The sequence below is a fragment of the Schistocerca americana genome, chromosome 10 (assembly GCF_021461395.2).
Source record: "Schistocerca americana isolate TAMUIC-IGC-003095 chromosome 10, iqSchAmer2.1, whole genome shotgun sequence".
Taxonomy (NCBI): Eukaryota; Metazoa; Arthropoda; class Insecta; order Orthoptera; family Acrididae; genus Schistocerca; species Schistocerca americana.
In genome coordinates, this window is record NC_060128.1 from 89,719,769 (window position 1) to 89,736,113 (window position 16,345).

Here is a 16,345-nt window from a genome sequence, read left to right on the forward strand (position 1 = left end):
TCGGCGTCTTTGAACTTTTTTGTTGGTCTTCAACGTTCTTCATTTCTTACATCAAATCATTATTTCTGAACCATTGAAACCATCTTTTGCATGTTGCTTCTGATAGAGCCTGATCACCATATGCTTCGACAAGCATTCGATGCGACTCTACAACACTTTTTTTCAAATGAAAACAAAAAATTAATGCTTTCCTCAAATCATCACGTTCTGGTACAAAATTTGACATTAAATCGATGAAAACTATGATGTTTTTTGTTCCATGACTTGATGTATACTAAATATCTTTGACAGATGTCATACGAACCAAACAAAAAAAAAATTAGGGCTTGTTCACAACAAATGTTCCCTATCGACACATTTGTATCTTAACGCTAATTTCATACCGGTACACCTGGTACACTTAACAGGTGTAATTCCCAGCCCCGGGCCGACAGGTTGGGTTCGCACATACCCACTGGTATGGGCCAGGCCCAGAGAGGGATGACTGCCTGAGCTACTATCTTCTCAAATTACTGATTGGTCCCTCTGTCAGGTGTTCGGGAGGTGTGACTTGAGGTGTGAACAGTCACCTAAGGCGGGGTCCCTCTGTCAGGTGTTCGGGAGGTGTGACTTGAGGCGTGAACAGTCACCTAAGGCGGGTGCGCCCCCTTGTGGAGGGCCTCCCAGTTGGAAGGAGCACGCCATCGGCGATGCTGGCAGTCGTGGGGGATTTCCTTGCAATGAGTCAGTCATCATCTTTGCAGTTCGTCCACCAAGTGTAAACGGAATGAAGCTCTCAATTCAGAGACCCTCCCAGGTGCACCGTGGTTCCTCGTTGTTTCACATACTGAAGACAGTCAGTCCTTTGCAACGTTAAGTCCATTTATTTTCAAGAAAGGTGTTGATGCAGTTGTCGACCCTGTCAAATCCTGCTGTTGTTTACAAAATGGCACTTTGCTTTTGGAGATTATTTCTGATTCTCAAGCACAACTACTTGCTGCTTCACTTCTCCCCAGCTATTCTGTTTCTGTCGAGGCCCATAGAATTCTGAATTCTTCCTGTGTTGTTATATGCCCTAGGATGCTTGACAGTCTGACAGGCCGAAATCCAAACATACCTCTCTGATCAAGGTGTCATTGCTGTCCGTCGGGTGATGAAAAAGGTAGAAGCCTCTGTAGTGCCCACTTGCACTCTTTCACACCTATGATAGAATGGTGCTTCCATCCAAGATCAGAGCAGGCTATGAAGCTACCACAGTCAGACCATACTTTCTGAACCCGATGCACAGCTACCGGTGTCATCGTTTCAACCACACTCAACTGTCTTATTGACACCTGGCCAAATGTGTAACCTGTGGCAGGGGTTCCCACGAGGGCGATTGTACACCTTCTTCTCCCTGCCGTATCAACCCCAATGGTGACCGTGCCACCTCCTCTAGAGATTGTACCGTGCATCTGGATGAGTGGCTGTCCGGGAGATCCGGGTAAAGGGCAAATACCATACCCAGTCACTCGCAAGTTATTGGCTAGTTGCAAACCCTGCGTTCTACCGTCTGGCACTTACAGTGCTGCTCTTGCTACATCTCGTTCCACAAAGGACGTAACCATGTAGACATGTGGCACCACAAATTCAGCCCTGAGGTTGTGAAATCACCCAGTGTCAAGGTAGCAGTGCCATCCTCTTTCAAACTGTGCAACAAGCCATCAAACTCTTGCTTCAAGGGGCAAAGTCACCAGCTACACATCTAGCTGGCCGGAAAGGACAGAAGGAATGCTCTAATGAAGACTTCCTACGTTCTTCCAGCCAACCAACACCTGAGTCTTCCTCTGCTAACCGGAAAGGCTTGAAGAGGTCCAACAAAGGCAAATAGTCTACACATTCCCAGACTCGAAGATCCTCTTTGAACGGTATCGCCACGTGATACCCTTGCCCGGCCAGCCTCCGTCTCGCCAGTGCGCACCACCAACAGTTTTTCTCCACAGGCCAACAGCAGAAGAAAATCGACAGTTCTGTGGACCTCACAGAGCAGGATCCTCCTGAATCTGTGCCCTTTAGCAGTGAGTCTTCATAGGCTGGCACTCAGCAGGTGCTGTGGTGACAACCCTTCATTTGTTCCTCATCATGACTGTCCTCCAATGGAACGTTCATGCCCCTTGATCCAACAGAGACAATTTATGGCTGCTTTTAGAATCGCAGTGTCCCCTTGTACTCTGCCTTCAGGAAAAAAAAATTGTGTTCCCATGACCGCTTCGAGCTTTCTCGTTTCTTCCTGGTCAGTTTTGACCTTCCCACAAGGAGGGCATTCCATCTCATGGGTGAGCCAAGCTGCTCATCCATATGACGATCATAGGCAACCCGTCTCCCTGACTACCTGTCTGCAAGCTGTTACAGTTCACCTTTTCCTGCTTCACTTTAGCTTTCCCCTTTGTACCATTTACATCCCTCAGTCATCTGATGTCACAAGGACAGACTTGCTCCAGCCTATTGGGCAGCTACCTCACCCATTTATGCTGCTCAGTGACTTTAATGCGCACTGTCCCCTTTGGGATTCTCCCAGAACCTGTCAGAAAGGTGCCCTCTTGGCCTACCTTAATCAACATAACCTCTTTTGCTTTAACACAGGAGCACCCGCGTTCCTTTCAGTCTCCTCGGACACCTATTCCCATTTGGACCTATCCTTCTGCACTAACCAGCTTGGCCATCATCTTGAGTGGTCCGTTCTGACACCTACGTGAGTGACCGTATCCTGTGTGCTATCTGTTTGCTGACTCCTACTCCACCTGTGTGCACACCCAAATGTTAGCTTACTAAGTCTGACTGGAGACTTTACTCCTCACTGGCAACATTTGATGAACAAGATTTCCTCAGTTGTGATGACCATTTGGAATATCTTACAAATGTTCCATTCCTCTTTACCACGCCATGTCCCGGTCCCATGGTGGACTGAGGCATGCCGTGAAACAATTCGCATGCAGAGGTGTGCTCTCCATGTTTTTAACCGCCATTGTGTGATGGCAAACTGCATTCACTATAAACAGATGCATACACGGTGTCATCACGTTGTTCGGGGTAGCAAAAGAACTAGCTGGATTACTTTCACTAATTCTTTTAATGGTTCCACTACCTCTTCTGTCATTTGGGCCAACCTCAGACGGCTCCCTGGAACCAACCAACCGTTCCCCAGTTTCCAGCCTGACAGTAGCAGACGATTTCATCATAGACCCTATTGCTGTCTCCAACACCTTGGGCTGCCATTTTGCAGAGATTCCGAGCTCCTCCCACTATCACCCTGCCTTCCTCCACTGCCAACGAGTGGAGGTGGCTTGGGCAATCCCTTTCTCTTCTCAGAATCGTGAGTGCTACAATTCCACCTTTACCGTGAGGGAGCTAGATTGTGCTCTCACTTCATCCCGATCCTCGGCCCCAGGGCCAAATGCTGTTCACATACGGATGTTGCAATACCTTTCTACTGCGGGCAAGCACTTTTTGCTTAAGACGTACACCCACATCTGGGCGAGGGCACGTTTCTCAGATGCTGGTGTGAAGCCACTGTCATACCCATACCTAAGCCTGATAAGACAAACACCTTCCATCTATCTGCCACCACATTTCTCTCACCAGCTATGGTTGCAAGGTTAAGGAACATACGATTCATGCCCGGCTGGTATGGTGGCTCAAATCTCACAATTTGCTAAACACTGCACAATGTGGATTTTGAGTGTGCCATTCTGCAGTTGATCATCTCGTCACTTTGTCCACCGATGTGATGAATGGTTTTTTGTGGAAATTGCAGACTGTGGCTGTTTTTTTTTTTTTTTTTTTTTTTTTTTTTTTTTTTTTTTTTTTTTTTTTTTTTTTTTTTCCCGATTTGGGGAAAGCATATGACACCTGCCGGAGGACTGATATCCTCCGTGCCCTCTACCTGTGAGGCTTCCGTGATCACCTGCCCTCTTTCATGGAGGAATCTTTAAAACACCAAATTTTAGAGGTATGTGTGGGTTCTGCCTTGTCGGACACATTTACCCCGGAAAACTGTGTGCCTCAGGGTTCCATGCTGAGCATTGTCCTCTTTGCTATCGCCATTAACCCTATAATGGCCTATCTCCCACCAGGCATCTTTGGCTGCTTTTCTGTTGACAATTTTGCCATCTATTGCAGTTAACCATGGACCTGTCTCGTCGATCGGCGTGTTCAACAATGTCTCGATCATAGACAATGGCTTTTGTTTCTCCACTGAGAAAACAGTCTGGCAGCACAGTTGGTTTCTGCCACTATCTCTTCATCTTGGGCCTGTTGCTCTTCCATTCGTTGAAACTACAAAATTCGTGGGGCTCATGCTAGATCGGAACACTCTTGGTCCTCCCACAAGTCTTACTTGGCAGCCCGCTGTATGCAATCTGTGTGTCCTACGTGTCCTCAATGATACTTCCTGGGCTGCAGATGGAACCACCCTCTCCCATTTGTACCGGTCCCTTGCCTGTTACCGAGCGAGGTGGCGCAGTGGTTAGGCACTGGACTCGCATTCGGGAGGACGACAGTTCAATCCTGTGTCCGGCCATCCTGATTTAGGTTTTCCATGATTTCCCTAAATCGCTCCAGGCAAATGCCGGGATGGTTCCTTTCAAAGGGCACGGTCGACTTCCTTTCCTGTCCTTCGCTAATCCAATGAGACTGATGACCTCGCTGTCTGGTTCCTTCCCCAAAACAACCAACTGACCTTGTCTGTTCAAAACTAGACTATGGGTGCTTTGTTTGTGCATCTGCACGTACGTCTGTCTTACACCGTCTCAATACTATCCACCATCGTGGCATTCGTTTGGCCACTGGCATCCTTTACATTAGCACAGTTTAGAATCTGTATGCAGAAGCTGCCAAACTACTGCAGTCCTGCCACCGTGACTTTTTCCTCAGCAGATATGCGTGCTGTTTGTCTGCAGTGCGTGGCCACCTTTCCTATACCTCCTCCTTTGATGACATCCATTGATGTCCATTAGGGGGTGTGTCCCTCTTTACTATTATTTCCCATAGTTCCCTTTCAGCTGATGCTCAGACAGCTTAACTTCACGCTACCTGCAAATTTCCCGAGGGATGTAAACCCTTCACCACCTTGGCTTTGTGCAGTGGCCTGTGTTCACCTTGACCTTCATTTACTTCCAGGCTCGCTCTATCACCTGCAGTTTCACGACCTTCGCACTGAACTTCGCGTTAGTACCTTTGTGTACACTGATGGCTCTCGGACTCACCGTGGTGTCAGGTGTGCCTTAGCCACTGGTGCCGACGTTTTTCGGTATCACCTTCTGTCACACTGCTGAATATATTCGGCAGAGCTCTTTGCCCTGTATCAGGTCACGGAGTACGTCCAGCGACACAGGTTTTTCAATTGTCATCTGCTCCAACTCCCTGTGCCCTTCAGAGCCTCTGTGTGCTGCTCACTGTCCATCTCTTAGTGCAGGGGTCCAGGAGAGCTGTCACTCACTCTTGATGGAGCCTCTGTGATGTTTATGTGGGTTCCTGGTCATGTCGATTTGACAGGAAATGAGGCTGCTGACGCTGCTGCCATTGCTGCAGTCCTCTCACCTCAGCCCACTAGTTCTCCATTCCCTCCGATGATCTCTGTCTTCCAGTCTGTCAGCAGGTGCTGTCACTTTGGCATTGTCACTGGTCCTCCCTTCGTGGGAATAAACTCTGGCTTATTAAGCTTCTCCCAATGGCTTGGACGACCACCTCTTGGCTCTCCCGCCGGGAGGACATCATTTTAAATAGGCTGCATATTGGCCTCTGCCTTTTTAACCATCGCCATTTAAGTGGTGCACAGATTGGGCCCAACTTTCAACTCTCTTTGATATACACATTATTTGTGAGCTGAATTAATTTATAAATGAAAACAGAAATATCTAATATTTATTTCTTTACATAATGCAAAAAAGTTTAGAGTATTCCGAAACTTTTAAAGTGAAAACAGTGTCTCTTATAAATTTGTTACACAGTGCAAAAGGTTTAGGTGGATTATGAATATTTTTTGATGTTATTATGTTTGTACACAGTTGCTACATAAAGTTGAAATTGCTATGTTTTGCATGCTCCTGATGGTGATGCTAGAGATATTGAACAACTGGACAACTCGAGCTAGTCAAAAAAATGGGTTTTCGATGAATGATGTTCCTTCCATTACACTGTGAGTTAGTAATACTGTTATGTAGCTAATCCATCACATGAGCTACACAGAATTGGGCTGTGTTGTTAAATGTTGGGAATTTCATCTTATATGACTTCTTTCACCTGTTTCCATAGTATCCTTCGTTTGCTTTTCGCCCAGTGAAGCAACTTGGTAAATTTTGTAGCAGCTAATAAAATCTTAGTTTTCTAAAAGAAAGAAAAAATCTCTAAATCATGAAATTTAAATTGTACATTTCACGCTTGCATGTCCTTTTCAGGTCAGTAATCTCGACTGTGCTGACCTCTCTTCATCATTGACATATGTAATCACAGTTCTTATTGAACAAGCTAATGTACTGTCTGTTGCCGTCAGGCCTATGAGGACTTCAACCGGGTAGTGGCACTGCAGCCAGAGAATCGTCTTGCCAAATCTTTGGCCAACCAGATGAAGAACAAGTGCCTGGCCAAGAGGAAAGGAGTCAGGTCAGCTATGTTGGACTTAACACTAATGTCAACATTCTTGTAGTGTCTCGTTGGTTTTCTTTCTTTCTGTTTCCTCCTCCTCCTCCTCCTCCTCGTCTTGTTCCTCCTCTTCTTCCTCCTACCACCTCTTTCACTTCCACTTCCTCCTTCTATTTTTCCTCTCTGTTGCACTCTCTCTGCCCCATGCCCTCCTCCGCCCCCAATTAATGTAACAGAAATAGTATGAATAACTGAAAGAAAACTGTTGCATTAGTTGTGCATGAGGCATACTCTTGTGTCTTTGAATGCAATAGTTTTTCCAGGAAATGATGTGATAAACCAGTAGACCAGTCTGCCATTTAGTAACATAAATCTAGACCTAGTGCATCTCTGTTTAAATGGGACCTTACCAACTGCTCTTTGATTTTCTTCATACTTTAGGATTTGAAGGTCAGTGCGCAGACATAAATTTCCTAAAGCAGTAGAGTGAAGTTCTCAGAATGACACAAAAAATCACTTTTGTGCATTAGATGATGTCAGAGCACCGATAAGTACTACAAATTTAGAGCTCATCATCAGTCTGCTCAGTAGTAGCTGAGTCGTGGCATGAATGTCGTGCAATTGTAGAGTCAATGATCCAAATCACACACATAGCAACTGTTTGTATTTTATTTACATTTCATATTTTTCAATAAATGTTGTCATTGTGACCATCAGCCCAAAGACTGGTTTGTGGCAGCTCACCATGCTAGTCTATCCTGTGCAAGCCTCTTCATCTCTGCATAATGACTAAAACATATATTCACAATGGTTGCTCGTGGAAAGTTGTACCAATGTGCTACAATATAGCATTTTGACTTACAACGTTAGTACTCACAACTAAGTTGGATTTGTTAATTTCATGTATGTAAATATTTTTAAATTTTATAATCAATCATTTAACATTACGGGGAATAAAATAAAATAAATCAAAACTGGCCATGTGAGTAGGAGTCTCTCACTGATGGTTCTGTACAAACTTGTATAGTGTGTGCACCCATTCCGGGAATTGACAATTTGATGATTTTTACCTATTTCTGACATTAATACTGGCAAGATATCAGTTTCAGGGATTCCTAGCCTTTCAAGAATGTTTTAATTTCAGATTTCAGGTTTGAAGTCAGCTAACAAATGACACACACATTTTTTTGTTTTCATGTCATATAATTACAAAGTAACAAACTTTGATATTTCCATTCACTTACTCTGTGGAACCTTGCTTCTTGCCAAATTTCATGATTCTAGGTCAACAGGAAGTACCCTATAGGTTTTAATGAAAGAGTTTTGAGTATGAAACGTGTGACATAAATGGCCATATTTTTTGATTGAACTGACTTAGACGATTAAAATTTTTGCACTGCCAAGGGGACATCGGTCTTAATGTGACATAAATTTGAACTTGATACGTCAAACTGTTAGAGAGAAAAAGGGTCTTAACAGATGGAGAGACAGACAGATGGAGAGACAGACAGATGGAGAGACAGACAGATGGAGAGACAGACAGATGGAGAGACAGACAGATGGAGAGACAGACAGATGGAGAGACAGACAGATGGAGAGACAGACAGATGGAGAGACAGACAGATGGAGAGACAGACAGATGGAGAGACAGACAGATGGAGAGACAGACAGATGGAGAGACAGACAGATGGAGAGACAGACAGATGGAGAGACAGACAGATGGAGAGACAGACAGATGGAGAGACAGACAGATGGAGAGACAGACAGATGGAGAGACAGACAGATGGAGAGACAGACAGATGGAGAGACAGACAGATGGAGAGACAGACAGATGGAGAGACAGACAGATGGAGAGACAGACAGATGGAGAGACAGACAGATGGAGAGACAGACAGATGGAGAGACAGACAGATGGAGAGACAGACAGATGGAGAGACAGACAGATGGAGAGACAGACAGATGGAGAGACAGACAGACTAATAGAAAAATTTAAAAAAAAAAATGTTTTTTATATTATATGTGGTGTGATCAAAATGTAATGAGAATTTTCATTTCTCTTAAAGAATCTTTGTTTTCAACGTTGACATAAAGTTTGTCTCTTGCAAAGTAATCCCCCTCAGATATAAAACACTTTTTCCAGTGCTATTTCCAATCTTGGTAGCACTTGTGGAACTCAATTTTTGTTGTGGTGTTCAGCTCCTGTAGTGATTCTTATTTTATCTCATCGATGGTGGCAAACTGACGTCCTTTCGTGGATCTCTTCAGCCTCGAGAATAGAAAGAGGTGGCAGGAAACCATGTCCAGCGAATATGGTGGCTGAGGAAACATAACGATTTTGTTTTTTGCTAAAAAATCACGTACAAGTATTGAGGTGTGAGCAGGAGCATAATTGTGATGCAATTTCCGTGAGTGGTTTTGCCACAGTTCTGGTCATTTTCTTCGGATTGCTTCACACGGATGGCACATAACTTCCAGGTAGTGTTCCTTATTGACGGTAATACCATAAGGCAGAAACTTGGTATGGAAGAATAGACAACGTTCTGATGATTACAGCTGTGAAAAATATTATGAAATGGACTCACATTTTCAAATGTGGTTTCCCGTCAGCTGTTTGCAAGATTTTAAAATTAGTGCTGGTTTAGGGCTCAAGTGTGGATTTCCTGCTTATCGCAAATGGTCGCTCATACCGTTTTGGCTATCTGAGTCCACCTCGAGGCCCAATCCAAAATTCAATATGCGTGTATGTCTGAAGCATACTGTAATGTGAAGATACAGACATTGTAACAATCAATAATGTATCCGTGCATTGAGGCTAAAATGACAATAAAATATTTCTCTCCCCCCCGGCACGGTAAACGTGAAAAGTGTGAGTATAAGGTTTGTGGACTCCATGACAAATGGAAATTTTGATCAGGGCCGGAGGTCTGGTTGGATAAGCTAAGTGATTAAGGTGACTGCTCACAATTAGCGGGAAATCCGGTTTCAGGTCTTGGTTTGGCACCAATTTTCACATGTTGCAAACAGCTGGCATCAGTCCAGACTCACAAAATCTGTATTCATTTCACAGTAGAATAGCATTACGGGTGAGTCAATAGCTGCAACTACACAGTAATACATTGGACATATCAGTTCACAACACCTCCCCGGGCCTGTGCAGAAGCATCAACTCGACACTCTTTGGAGGCCACAGCAGAGCATAGGATGTGGTCTGGTGTAGTGTGCAGTGAGAGATAGGACTAACAGATGTCGACATTACATCAGAATAGTAATGGCCTCTACAGTCTGTATAAAATTTTGTTCTCAAACAGCCAGTAATTAAAAATTGTAGGTGTATTAAAATTTATAACTAAGTACTTGGTAATTAACTTGATAAGAAATAGAGAATTTAGATATAAGTTGAAGTTTTCTGCTGTTTGATAGTGCACGTGTTGAGATTATCACTGTTACTTTTTAATTTGGAACTACTGCTTATTGATCCAATTTTCAGAATGACCACGTAATTCTTCTCTGATGTACACTTCATGTTACCAGCTTCCCCTGTGCTGAAAACTGAAAGCCCTTATTATCTTAAACTTTCTACCAACTAGGAGAAAGTACATCTTTAGAAATCAGATTAAATAGGTCTTTCCTTTTCAAAATGGTAACAATAAATGCATGATCTATGACATTACTTGCAACCTGTATGACATGAATAACAGTTCTTTGAAGTTGTACTGGTACACATGTAGAATATAAGTTTGTGTTTTCTTTTCCGTGATATCACCTGCTTTGTCAGGGTACTCCCATGTTGCACACCTCCAAGCCGGGACACTGCATCACAAAATAAACTGCCAGACCAGAAGGTACCAAGTGTGTAATTAAGCTGCTAATGTTGGTTCCACCTTCCAGTCACATGTATTTATTTATTTATTGGTCCTGTAAATCTAGGACTGTTCAGTGTACAAAAGATATTGGACTATTCATTAATTACAAATCATATTCCTTGATTTTTCTTTTTTTTTTGGACATCATGTTAACAAAAGATAAAATTATACAATAATTTCTTATTCCACACATTTGATAAAAAAAGTCTTAATTGGTGAGGCAGTTTCCTATATGTATAAAAGCAGTGCTCGGTCAAGTAATCCTTCACAGTTGATTTGCACTTCTTTAAGTCCATTATTATTTTTGTGGATTTGGGTAGTGCATTGTACAATTTGAAGCCAGGGTCGAGTATGCCTTTCTGTAAAAGCAATGTGTTTGTCTGTTGTACATGCACATCATTTATTTGTCTTGTGTGGTAGCTACGTACAGATTCAATACGGGCGATGCTTGGACTACTGCTGTTTAGTTTTTCTTTTATAATAATGACATTTTCAAGTATATAAATATGTGAAAGTGGTAGTATTTTTCCCAAATAGTGGCTTGCATGATGATCTTTGCTCTAACCCTTCCATTAAACTAATAATCTTTTTCTGCAATCTAAATGATTTCAGACTAGCTCCACAATTTCCCCAAAGCATTACACTGTATTTCAATATTGAATGAACATAAGGAAAATATATGGTCCTGGGCGTATCATGTGATGTACAGTTTCTTGTTGTTTTGTAATGAGAATATGTTTTGCTCAGTTTTTGTTCACATAGTCCATGCGTTTCCCATTTCATGTTTCGTTGAATCCATATACTGAGAAAGTTTGTAATCCATGTTTTTTTCAGTTTTCTGTCCGCTTATTTCTACAGGAGGATTAGCTCGTGTCCTATTCTGGGTGGTGAAAATATCCATTGCAACATTTTATTTTCCAGATTTATAAACAAAACTGTTTGCATCAAAATACTGCACTATTTTCTCTTTAACGGTCTTAATGTCATTTTCAAAGTTTCCTTTGCTACGTCCTGTAATTAAGATGCTGGTGTCATTGCAAATTGATATAGCTTACTGCTTTTACTGTTTATATGTAAATCATTTACATCTAGCAAGAACAGAATTGGACCCAATATGGAACCTTGGGGAACTCCATTTGACCAATAATAAATCTCACTGATGAGTTTTGACTGCCCCATTTATTTCATGTGTTATCTCAGAGTTGTTTTCTTTCATGGAGGTATGATTTATTCCAGTTATGCACTTCTCCCCTAATACCCCTTTTCTGAATCTTACCTAGTAATTTATTGATTGATGGTATCAAACGCAAGTCTAGGAATATACCTGAGGTATGTTCCTTCTTACCTAGGGCCTGTAGAGTTTCATGAAGAAAAGAAAAGAAAAGAAAAGAAAAGAAAAGAAAAGAGTGTTGCTTCAGTAGAGTGATTTCTCCTAAAACTGTGTTGAGGTGCTGTTGGTATGTTACATTTAATTATGAAATTTGACAGTCTTTCATAAGAGTTCCTCTAGAATTGTAGAAAACAGACAGTAGAGAAACTGGTCTATTTTTTTGTGTAGTGGTTTAACTTTAGCAATTTTTAAACATGTTGGAAAGCTGCCAGTTGAGGAGGACAGGTTTACAAGTTACATCATTGGTTCTGAAATTAAATCTACACATTTTTTTACAACAAAATTTGGTATGTTATCCATTCCTGATGAATGTTTTGATTTTAAAAATGCGAATTCTTGCTATACTTCTTGTGTTACCCTCCAAACCCATATCCATGAAAAAGTACTAAACAAACTTCTGATCAGTATCTGTGTTTCTAAAATGCTATACCAGTTGCAGGTGCCTATCTAATGGCATCCAGGGGCAACAAAAATCGATTTTCAATCATTCTTCCAGTCGTTGACCAAATTTAAAAATTTAAAATGCTGTCGTCATATATTCATTAAGAGGTATAATTTTGCAATAATAGTTTAACACTGTAAGTCAAATATTGCAGTCACAGACTGCATGTTTGCCTCGAGGTAGCATAACTAATGGCATGCAAGTACTTTATTTGTCCAGTATTTGAGAATCAGAGCACTTAGCTACTTTCAACAAAGATTACAGTTATACAGTGTGTTTGGAAATTTCCATTACAAACTTCTAGGACTTGTAGAGGGAGTGAGTACATAATATTTTGTGTAGCAACCCATGTCTGGAAACTACCATTTCCATTCTACCACAGTTTCAATTGAGATACAGTGAAACCCAACTTTTACACTTTTCAAGTCACTTCACAAAAATGGTGTAAAATGCGAGAAAATGTAAAATGTGGGAAATAAGGTTTTAATCTGTAAAAGTTATGTATAGAATACCTCCTTGCAGTTTTGCGCTTTATATATGATATATGTGCATAACAGGCATCAAGACTTGTCCGGGACTTCTTTATTATCTAATAAAGGTTTATTATCAAATAAAAGTCACTGATGTAACTGGAACTAATAACAGTCTTGGGTGTAATGTTTGACACAGTTTCATACGTCATAATCGATGTTTCTAAAATTATTATTTAAATAATAAAATACTGAATTAGTTACTTATTCTTTCATGCTTACAAGGGAAACTCCCCATTGCACCCCATTCAGATTTAGTTATAAGTTGGCACAGTGGATAGGCCTTGAAAAACTGAACACAGATCAATCGAGAAAACAGGAAGAACTTGCGTGGAACTATGAAAAAATAAGCAAAATATACAAACTGAGTAGTCCGTGGGCAACATAGGCCACATCAAGGATAATGTGAGCTCAAGAGTGCTGTGGTCCCGTGGTTAGCGTGAGCAGCTGCAGAACGAGAGGTCCTTGGTTCAAGTCTTGAGAGTGAAAATTTAAAATTTTTATTTTCAGACAATTATCAGAGTTCAGGCACTCACACATAATCAACTTCACTCTCCAAAATTCCAGGACATGTTCAGATTTGCTTGGACATATGCAGGATTTGACGGTCTACACACGGAAAAATTTGAAAACGTTAAAAACATATGTTTTGACAGAGCACAGAGAAAACTGTGCGACTGTGAAACTGTTGCATTCATTTGTTGCAGTTTATGTGACACACTCTTATGTTTTCATCACTTTTTCGGGAGTGATTATCACATCCACAAGAAAACCTAAATCGGGCAAGGTAGAAGAATCTTTTTACCTATTAGCCAAGTGTGCAAGTTAGGTGGGTTGACAACATATTCCTGTCATGTGACGCACATGCCATGACCAGTGTCGTATAGAATATATCAGACGTGTTTTCCTGGATCAAATGTTTTCGGTTCCCATTGGAGAGGCACGTCCTTTTGTCTACTAATCGGACGGTTTTGCGGTGCGGTCGCAAAACACAGACACTAAACTTATTACAGTGAACAGAGACGTCAATGAACGAACGGACAGATCATAACTTTGCAAAAATAAAGTAGGTAAACTTCTTGCTGGAGGGAAGACTTGAACCAAGAACCTCTCGCTCCCAGCTCCTCACGCTAACCACAGGACCACGGCGCCCCTGTGCTTACATCACTCTTTATGTTGCCTATGTTGCCCATGAACTACTCAGTTTGCGTATTTTGCTTATTATTTCATAGTTCCACACAACTTCTTCCTGTTTTCTCGATTGATCTGTGTTCAGTTTTTCAAGCTCTATCCACTGTGCCAAATTATAACTAAATCTGAGTGGGGTGTGATGGGGATGTTCCCTTGTTAGCATGATGCTTTTCAAGAATTTTTTCTCGTTGTCTAGTGCAAATATGTAAGTAAGTATTTTGTGTGGTGTTTCAGTGTGTGTTATTCTGCATCTCTTGCACTGTAGTTATCTTTTTGTGATTGTCAGGTACTGTGCCTCCTCAGTTGTGTACAAAACCACACAAACACAAAACTATCAGTGACATTGTTTGTTTGTTTGTGTAAAATCACAAAAAAATATATATGTAAATACTGCATTTGACAATGAGAATAAATTCTCGAAACATATTTTGCTCAGCATGGAGGAAAAAAAAAAAAGTAACTGATGCTGTTTTTACACTAAAAATATTTGAGCAACACAAAGAGAATAACAGTGTCAACTAGTGCTACAAGTGGCCAAACACCGAAACATGCTAAATGTGGTTTGACAAAGGTGTCACAATGATCACACCAGTTATGAAACTGCGTTTGAACTGTAGGGACAGTTTCAAAAAGGCTGTGGTTGACCATGATATTTTTCTTTGAACAAACTAGGTTACTCCCATCAGCCATCATGCCAAGTAGAGAGCTTGGTAGCAGCGGGCGATACGCAATGAATTGTTCCAACTTTTACACGTTTACTGGTTCAAATCCGCTGAGTGGAGTGCCCTGGTGTCAAGAACTTTAATTACATAATATTTGTAAACACTACTGGAGGGCCAACATTATGCCAGTGTCATTTTTTACTCCTTGGACATTTTTTCGTAATGTGTAAATCATGAGAAAATTACAAATATGTTGAAGCAAAATCGGGTGCAAATTAATGTTGTGGAAATTTGATTGGAACAATAAAAGAAGTCTTAAACAATGGGAAAATTTTGATTCTGGGAGTGTAAAACTAAGGTTGTACTGTATTTAACTCACCCACTTCTGCTTGAGGAACTGAATTAAGTGTGACACAGTACAATTATTAGGTAGCAAATTAAAAGGAAACAACAAAACATTGAAACATCTGTTTATCACTTAAACACAGTTGTTTGTATTAAAACTTAGTTTAATTGTTTACATTATTCCTCAACAAAAGAACAACGCAGCATACTATATCTACAGAAGTGTATGACGCATTACAACAGCGACTCGATGTGACGACCACCAATGTCATTACAGACATTGTATCTACGAACAGTGTTCTGCTACACTCTCCGTCCCACCTGGTTTCTCTTCAATTTCTAGTGCAGCAGCCAGAGCTCATGCCAGCAGATCTTCCTCTGTACCTACAGGGGTCTCGTAAATTAAACCTTGTGTACAACTCCACATGTAGCAGTCCATAGGAGTTAAACATGTGATCGTGGCAGCGACGGGGGTGGACCCTCTTGATCTATCCCTCTTTAACTGTTATCATCTGTTGAGATGCTTCTGATCGGCATGTGAGAAGTTAGGTAGTGCACCATCGTGCTGAGATGACATTTCCTGATGGACATTCAATGGCACAGCTTCCAAGAATGGGTCGTTCCGTCTACCCTACTGTGTGCTATGATGAGCAACTCTGAGACTTCTCTCTTTCCCTCAACAGACATGGATGCATTACACATCTGAACTGAAGCAGTCATACAACAGAAATGGTATGTTTCTGGATGTGGGTTCCTAGTCAAAATACGAGGGTTGCCCAGAAAGTAATGCACCACTTTTTTTCTCAGCTGAAAACAATGCTACGAATGCAAAAAGATACATACGTATTATTTGAAGTCTCCTGGGTGAGCGCGCCAAGTTTGTCACTTCTGACAGATAGCGTAGCTGCAGGTCAGTTTCAAAATGGCATCTGTAGGTGATGTACGTTACGAGCAATGTGCCGTCATTGAATTTCTCACTGCAGAGAAAGAAACTGTGCGGAATATTCACAAACACTTGGGCAAAGGCTACGGAGCAGCTGCTGTTGACAGAAATACAGTTAGTTGCTGGGCACGGAGAGTGCGGTCATCTGAAGATGGTTTGACGGAGCTCGACGATTTGCAGCAGTCGGGGAGACCATCTGCAAAAAAAAAAAAAATGGTTCTGAGCACTAAGGGACTTAACATCTATGGTCATCAGTCCCCTAGAACTTAGAACTACTTAAACCTAACTAACCTAAGGACAGCACACAACACCCAGCCATCACGAGGCAGAGAAAATCCCTGACCCCGCCGGGAATCGAACCCGGGAACCCGGGCAGAGACCA

General features: G+C 41.7%; 1 protein-coding gene across 1 annotated transcript in view; it reads left to right on the forward strand.

Annotated features, from left to right (window-relative positions):
- The window catches only part of LOC124552583, a 123,158-nt gene that overhangs the window by 54,278 nt on the left and 52,535 nt on the right, over positions 1 to 16,345 (forward strand). The window contains exon 7 of the mRNA XM_047126905.1: positions 6,509 to 6,618. Within this exon, the coding sequence (XP_046982861.1) occupies positions 6,509 to 6,618 (110 nt within the window). The remainder of the gene's footprint in view (positions 1 to 6,508; positions 6,619 to 16,345) is intronic.